Raw genomic sequence first — 8,169 nt, 5'->3', positions numbered from 1 at the left:
GATTCTACACAACTTTTGCCAGAGTCACCACCATGGAGAAGTTTTTCAAATTCTGCGATACTGAATTTGGGGAAGTGAAAAGCTTCTTCTTGAATACAGGATGAGTGAAATAGAAATAGCAAGTTACGATATGAACTCGGGCGTCCAAAAATAGTGGACGAAGAAATAGAATATACGAGAAATTTCCGATTTGGAAGAGCTCGCCGATCTGGAAATTTAGAGTTTTAGATTTGGAATGAGTGTCATTTGTAGAATTACTGTAGTTTTTGCGGTGAGATATTTGCGCGATACGTACTCCGAGTTTTGTATTATCGTAATGAGTAAAGACTCAAAAATACAACTCACCGAGACAAAAAGATTGAAAGTCATTGGAATAAGTAAAATAATCATAGTCCGGGAGAGCGTTTTTTCAACTTTTGCATTTTGTGTCGAGACGTTTTGTGTGCTTCTGAAAAATAATTTTTAATTTTTTTAAAATATGAACTTCCCAAAGAGCCAAAATTGGCTTGAAAAATGGAATTTCGGAAAATTAAAAATCTGAATTATGCGGCAAATTAATAGTTTTGAATTTCAAGCCAGACTTTTTTGAAAACTTTTAATTTGAAAAACTGAATTCTGAAAAAATTCCTCAAATTAACCTCCAAATAAATAAAACTCACAAAAACTTTCTGGATCTAATTTTCTTAACCACAAGAGCATTCAGCATTATAATTGTGCATGTGACTGACGCACTGAACAACATGTTACCAAGTGCTACATTTTTCTGCAATTTTGAATATTATCAGCGTGAAAACGCGCTCCACGGGCAATGGAAAACTCTCCGCCCCTAACTGTTGGGTCCCGGTAGGTATATGGCGGAAAACCCGTAAATTCAAACGTTTTCAATAATTTTCCGTAAATTTTCACAATTTTTACTTTTAATGTTAAAAAATCGCATGTGAATTTTATTTTATCAATTTCGGCAAAAAAATCATTAACAAAATTGGCAAAAACGAATGTAAAACTTTTTACAGTTTAGCCGCCAAATACCTAACAAAACCCAAGTATGGGGAATAAAGTCCCTGTAATCATTACCATGTTATACAAAAACCACTCGGAAATTATAAGTATTGAACCAAATGGATACGGTTCCAAAGCTTGTAGGCAGGCGGCAGGAGCCTGAACATGAGGTAAAGCTGCCACGAAACCAATGAAAATTATAAAATAAATTACAGAAAGTATAATCTGAAATTATTTAAATTACCGAAAACCAACTATTAGAAGCTAGAAAGTTTTAATTTTTTTTTCGAAATTTTTAAAAACTTTCAAGTCGTCTCATTATCAAATTCTATTGTTTCGGACCAGTTTAAGTTTATTCAAACAAAATGTATTTGGAAAACTTGAATACCGATCGGCAGTGGAACATAGAATTTACTTCCAAAAGTCTTTAAATAATCAAAATTTGAATTTCTCTGAATGTGCGCCGTAGCCTAAACCTATAATAGGCATAAATTCTTACTTTTTCCATAGATTTTTGATTTCTGGAGTACAAAACCGCTGCTCGTAACACATAAAAAAGCACAGTTAACAACTGAGAACTATAAAATGCCCAATTGTAGATAAGCATGAACAATTTCAGCATAAATTGTGGATTTTCCGAAGCATAAAAACTTGTGACAAGACCTGTATAAGGTATCCGAAATGTCATATATTCTCCAATAATCAACTGAATATTCCAGAACTGCATTGCAAAAAATGACTGAAATATTTCGATTCGCAATCCACCATTGCGAATTTTTTCTCGATCTTTTATTGAGAAAAATGATAGTTTTAGGAAAATATAAAATGATGAAATTGTGTAGGATAAGACAAATATTGAAAAAATTGAGACCCAATTAAACTTATATTCATATTGAATATAATTTGGATTTCCTTGAATCGGCGAAAAAACACTTTTAATTGATGTTGACATTAGGTTTTCTGAAACAGAAAAATTTTATAAAAATTTTTTTTTAATAGTGAGTGCCCTCAAAAAGTTGGAAGTCAATGAAGCCATGCGAAAAAAGTGCTTTAACAAAATTTTGCTGATAAAAGTTCAAGTAGAGAATGACTTTCTCATTAAAATGCTACTAGGAAGATTGTGGAAGCTTCTGATCTACTCTGAAAACACGTGAGAAAAGTTTGACACAATTCTGAAAACGATAGGCAGCCAAGATGTGGGCGGAGCTTCGTTTCAGATTCTTTAATGTTTTTCGAAAACTGGTATATTTTTTGAGATTAGAAAGAGTACACCAAAATGCGGTACATAAAATTTCCAACAGCATGGGAAAATACGGAACAACTCCAAAGGGTACACGAAGAGTGCATAATTCAATTTAAAGAAAAGAACAACAAACAAGATATGGGCCTATTTATTTTCAGCGGCCTTCTTTTAGCTCATGAGACTTTCGTCGTGTTTTTGGGTGTTTAAAAAATGGCTCGAAAACACAAACAAATCCCAGATAGGGGAAGAGCCTGTTATTGTCTGAAATTTGGAAAATGTAAAAAACACTATTAGAACAACAAATTGTAATGGTAATTTTATGGGAAATGAGATATGAGACAACGCAAAAAAAATTCAAAATAATTAATCAAATAAACAATAATCGGTAATTGGCTCCTTCCTTTTTTGGCAATTACGTATTTTGTAATTGATTTTTTTAAACAAAATTAATTCCAGAGTGTTTCTAAAACAAGTAATGCTCGTTGGAGATCTTGAAAAACAGATCTGGACAAAAAAGTCACCTGTCAAATTATAGTACAAAGAGTTTAAACTAATTGAAAAAAAAACAAGCCAGACAACATCTACTTCAAAGTTCTGTGGCATGCCGTGAGAAAAAAAAATAATGAGCAGACTAAACTTTGAGTATGGCTCATGGGAGCAGAAAGTCCATCCAAATCTGATTTCAAATAATGACATAATGAGCTGGCAGACTTGCAGCTAAAAATGTGTCAGGTTTAGAAAAAGTTCCGTGTATTGAAATGACAAATTTTGACAAAAAATATTCCAGCTATTATGAGTGTGATGATTTGTTTCTGCCGATTTTGTGCATTGGTTTTCACCGATACGGTGTATTTACCTGTTAGCATTTTAAACAAGTGGTGTCAGGCTGCCCCATCACGGTTTGATCTACAAAAACGCAATGACATCAGCACGTTCTGAACCATGCGAAAACAGTCTGCACCTAAACTCCCGCGATTCTCGTAGGTCTACGTAGATCGAACCTTAATGGGACACTCTGACACCACGTTTTTAAGCCCGATAACAAAATAAAGTAGGTCAGAGAGATCCATTCCAAAACTCTATGCCTGTAGATAATGAGCAGACTAGAGTTTGAATATGGCTCATTGGAGCATAAAATCCTACAAAACATGATTTCATATGTGTCAAAATGATTTTAAGTGTGCCAGGAAGTTTCAGAAATTTGAAGTTAGACATTACATTCGGTCAAGAGCAGAGCAGGGATCCTGGAGAGCAGGAATGTGATAGCTGAGTTCAAGGCTTACTATCTGAAACGTTAAAAAATAATGTGAAATCTCAAGGGAGTATTCAATTATTGATTTATTGAAAAAAAAAGTTAGAAAAATAACAAGTTTAAGCAAGCCCATATTTAACGAGGTAATTATGATAAAGAGTCTGATCCTTCTCGTTCATTGACTTGACAAAGTTTTGAACATCAGCCGAGTAATCAGCGATAAACTTGTCGGAAGCTTCTTTGTTTGATTGAACGACTGGGTATCCGGTCGCAAATCTTTGAGTGAACGCTGAAAGCTGATCGATACTGGCCTGAGTCATTCCGGCATCTTTCAGTTCGGTTTTTGATTCTTCTACTGAAAAATTATAGGATTTAGTAATGCCTGATTTGTTCTGCTCAAAGCAATTTTAGGGAAAATTTCACAAAATTTAGCAACTTTAGAAACTCGGCATTTGACGCTGACTTTCCAAACTCGGCTCAAAAACTATTCTGGCAAAACTTGGGCTCATCTTTTGCTCAACTTTTGCCAACTTCTATCAGCTTTTGCCCAAGTCAATGTCGCTAGAAATGATTAGAAAGTTGGCGAGTTTTGCAGAGAAGCTCTGTGATTTTTTTTGAAACTGTCGAAAATATATTTGCTCATCAATTTCAGAACTAGCCAATCTCAAACGCCGCAAGCTTAAGATTTTGGAATTTTCAGCAATTGCCGATTGCAGAAATTAACCTACCAGTTGGAAAGTTAACTGGAGCGGCCGACGTTGCAATTGTAATTGCGGCGAAGAAAATAATGAAGAGAGGGTGAAACATGTCGAATTCGGATACTTTTTGAAAAAAAATACTTCGCTTTTATAGCTCGAAACTTCCTGTTGATTCATGTGATGTCAGGATCACAAAAATCGTATTTCTCTCGTTTGAACACACATAGGCAAAATACGAAACTTGTCTGCGTCTCTTCATGTCAAAAGTCAGCGGACACCACGAAAGTGTAAATAAACAGGGAAATTGGGGTGACTAATAAAAACAATTTTTGACTGTTCTAAACAAATTTGCATATGTAGTGTCATTTTTAAGTTTGTCAACTGTATAATTTATAAACTTTAAATTTCATAATTTTGTTTCAGAAGTTTTTGCCGTCACAAAATTCGTATTTTCCAATGAAACTTGCACCAAACACATACAGATCATCAAAATACGAAACTGTCTACAACCCCCTCCATCGGATTTGAACAAATAGACCGTATAAAAAGTGAACCAAAAAAATTGAAAAATTAAACAAAAACACTCAAAATGTTCAAGCAACTGTCTATCGTTCTGGTTGTCTTCGCAGTGATGGCTCATGCCACGATGAACCTTCCAAGTCGTAAGTTTAAGATATTTGAAATTGAAGTTCCGAAATCTGAGACTTACACCAAGATTTTCCAAAACTACCAAATTTCGTATTGAGGCGTTTTTAAAATTTCTCAAAAACAAAGTTTTGAAAAAAAAGTTTTGCCATCTCGACAAAGTCCGATCTTGCGGAAAGTAATTTTTAAAAATTCGAGATTTGAGCTAAAAATAGGCCTCAACTGTTTAAAAGAAAATTTTCAGAACTTTTCATTACGAAATTCGCTAGTTTTGAACAATTTTTTGTTTGAAACAAAAAGCAAAATCATAGTTTTCGGTACTCCACTTTTAATTTAAATCTAAAGGTATACGTATTTTGCAGAAGAGGAGTACAACGCCGAAATGAAATCAGCTGGAATGTCGCAAAGTTCGATTGATGGCTTGAACAACCTGAGCCAAAAGTTTGTGAGCCAATACCCAGTCGTTCAGTCCAACAAATCGGCAGCAGATAAATTTATGGCCGAGTACACTACCGAAGCGCAAAACTTTGTCAAATCAATGCCTGTGGAAGATCAGAAGATTTATGCAGAGAGTCTTAAGAAGTATGGGCTTATCTAAATTTCGCATTTGTTGGAAATCAATAAAATCATTCATTTCAATTTTTTTAAACGATTGAATTGATATTGTTTTGTCCTCACAATTGTAGATAGTAATATCTATTAGTAAAGATAATATGAGGAATTGTGAATACAAGAGGACCACTGAGCAACCGCTCAGTGGCTAGGCATTGGGACTAGAATGACTCCCATTCACAATTACCTCCTACACAGGTAGGACAGGAACAACAAAGCAAGGAAGAATGCAGGTCACCGCAGACATGCCGCATAGATCAAACTATAGATATAGCATCTAGTATGCACAGGACCACACAACAGATATATTAAAGATGAAGTGGTGTAAAAGTTTCGTACTGACTAGGGAGTAACTATTCTGAAACTTTAGCTATCGAATGCAAACTACAGAGTAGACATACGCGATATGCTTTTTTGGTACTTATTGACGGGTTTATTCTAAGCCTAAAAATGGCATTGTTACTAATATAGATGAAAATGTGGTAATTTGCTATAAATAATTTTGCAGGTTGCTTGGAGGCATGGACGAAGTCCGTGTTTGTTCAACTCGGGTCGGTTGTAGATCTAAACTTTTATATATCGAATCCATCATGATTTTCAATATTCCTGTAATTTTTAATGAGCTTTTTTGCTGCATATGTATGTGTATAACTAACTTTTTGCAGATTTTCTGTAGTCTTTGACAATGTACATTATAATCAATGCATCCAATGCAGGATACAGTGTGAATGCACATAAAAACATCCCCGTTGGAATGCTCACTTCAAAATTGAAAATTGGGAGATAGATTATAAAAACCACTGGAGCAAATAAACAGATTGTCGGGGACAGTATTTGCATAATTAGGGTCTTGAAAAATTGACGATGGAGTTCTCGCAGCGACGCAGACACAAGTTGCAATTTTTCTTCCATTTTTTGATACATAACAACTGCACAGTAGATGACAATTGAATATTGTACAATCATGAAAACTGTCATGTCAATTATGCAACAGACGTTCCACCATCGAATTGAGCCATCATCATTATAAGCAACCAATGCCATTTTCGCGACTTGGCTAATATTGATATCGTACCGTTCCCACATTTCGTTTCTGAATTTTTGTTTCGCAATTGTGAAAAACACTACTAAAACATTAAAAAAAACATTTTCAGTTAGAAAACTATATTTTAAATTTGAAAACTTTAACATTTTGCAAAAAAAGCTATTTTCCATTAGAACTCAAAATCTGGGGTACCTACTGATGTTAATTTTAGAAAGAACTAATAAATTCCAACAACACTAATTAAAAAATCATCTAGAAAGTTACAATAATTTTGTTCCGCTAGAAAAATCAATTCGAAAATTTGAAAAGAACAATTTTCCCTAAAAATGGTTGTAAACTGGCAAAGTACGATTTAAAGCTGATCCAAAATGCCGAGTAGTTAGTCCAGTTGTTAAAATTTGTAATGACCTACCTCATGTAATTATCCGTATAGTCGTCCATTTCATCGAAAAAGTATATGGATAATCCCCACTGTGCTCCAACAATAAACGAGTAGGCAATACTAAACAGAAAACGCCATCCTTTGAAGTAATGGAGTAGGCTCTCACTGTAATAAAATAAAATATTGATATTGCTTTATTTTTTATCATAGTTACTTGAAAATCGCCCAGTATCGATATACAAATTGGACAGCTAACATGCATATTGTAGATGCATAGATAGATGTATAAAATGCCATTAAAACTTGTACAATTTCAATTTTGAGACCAAATGGGCGTTGGGTACTGTAGAAGAAGTATCCGGCATAGAAGGAATGTACATTCTAAAATAACTTTTTTTTTAACTACCACTTCATTTCAAAAATGCATGTCTCTTACCGGATACAGTGTCAATTCGACGACAGAGAAAAATATTCCGACTGTAGAAAACAAAACTAGCAAGTTTTTATAACTGCCAAAATTTTTCTGTCCACCGAAAACGGTGAGAAAAATCAGAATTCCACAGAAAACTGTGGTTGTAAAAAATCCGATTTGGGCGACAAGTTGGGCGATTGTTACCCAATTTTGGTAGGAAGCTGGTTTCATAGAGTTTGATGATTTTAGCTCCATTTTGTCCAAAATTCTGTAATCAGGAGATTGGAAAAATTGCAAAATTGCTTATAAAATTGCCTATAACTTTTTGAATGGACAATTTTTGTTTTTAAATTTAGGAATAAGTTTGGTCAATCTTAAAGTAAGGTTTAGATTTGTCATTGAAAAAAGTAGATGATTGTATTTGAAATTTGTAAAAAAAAAATTCAAGAATTTTTCGAAAATTTTCAATTTACAGTCAAAAAGTGGCAATTACTAAGTGTTCACCTATTAAAATTTTGCAAACTTTTTATTGAAAGTTTGAAAATTCACCAAAACTTCCATTAAAAATTCTGAAATTTCTAACATTTGTACCTGGCCCAAAAATGCTGACCATTCTGAAAATTTTAAGTGATCCTTTTTTTCCAAGTTTTGAATTAGTTTTTTCGAATTGTAAACATCAAAATTCAAATCTAATTCAGTTCAAGTTTTGATTAAATTATCGTTTTCAAAAGAAATGAATGGAAAACGTATTGGAAAATATACTTTTGAAATGGTTTTACAAAACTAAAAAACTAAAATTTGATTTTAGACGTTATTTCCTTTTGTTATTGGTTTTATAGAATAATTTATAGAAATCATATTAGAATCTCATACAATCCAAA

The 8,169-nt window shown here is 33.5% G+C and overlaps 4 protein-coding genes across 4 annotated transcripts; 1 reads left to right on the top strand and 3 right to left on the bottom strand.

Annotated features, from left to right (window-relative positions):
- Positions 1–4: 4 nt before the first annotated feature.
- On the bottom strand, positions 5–1,951 carry sru-42 (Serpentine receptor class gamma; the record flags this gene model as incomplete). The annotated part of the gene is made up of 5 exons (NM_074493.4): positions 5–208; positions 346–448; positions 660–763; positions 1,075–1,224; positions 1,499–1,951. 5 exons carry the CDS (start codon positions 1,949–1,951, stop codon positions 5–7), a joined length of 1,014 nt encoding a protein of 337 aa, NP_506894.2.
- A 1,614-nt stretch (positions 1,952–3,565) lies between these two features.
- C55A1.6 (DUF148 domain-containing protein) lies at positions 3,566–4,383 on the bottom strand. The gene is made up of 2 exons (NM_074492.2): positions 4,223–4,383; positions 3,566–3,849 (listed from the first exon to the last, which is right to left on the bottom strand). Exons 1-2 carry the CDS (start codon positions 4,299–4,301, stop codon positions 3,614–3,616), a joined length of 315 nt encoding a protein of 104 aa, NP_506893.1. The 5' UTR covers positions 4,302–4,383; the 3' UTR covers positions 3,566–3,613.
- Positions 4,384–4,781: 398 nt separating this feature from the next.
- C55A1.7 (DUF148 domain-containing protein) lies at positions 4,782–5,435 on the top strand (the record flags this gene model as incomplete). The annotated part of the gene is made up of 2 exons (NM_074491.3): positions 4,782–4,854; positions 5,200–5,435. The coding sequence occupies 2 exons, from the start codon at positions 4,782–4,784 to the stop codon at positions 5,433–5,435; spliced, it is 309 nt and encodes a 102-aa protein (NP_506892.1).
- Positions 5,436–5,939: 504 nt separating this feature from the next.
- Positions 5,940–7,543, bottom strand: str-23 (Seven TM Receptor; the record flags this gene model as incomplete). The annotated part of the gene is made up of 5 exons (NM_074490.1): positions 5,940–6,055; positions 6,106–6,542; positions 6,907–7,041; positions 7,091–7,257; positions 7,313–7,543. The coding sequence occupies 5 exons, from the start codon at positions 7,541–7,543 to the stop codon at positions 5,940–5,942; spliced, it is 1,086 nt and encodes a 361-aa protein (NP_506891.1).
- Positions 7,544–8,169: the final 626 nt, after the last annotated feature.

This window comes from Caenorhabditis elegans, chromosome V, assembly GCF_000002985.6.
Source record: "Caenorhabditis elegans chromosome V".
NCBI lineage: Eukaryota > Metazoa > Nematoda > Chromadorea > Rhabditida > Rhabditidae > Caenorhabditis > Caenorhabditis elegans.
This window is presented reverse-complemented; position numbering and strand designations above follow the sequence as displayed.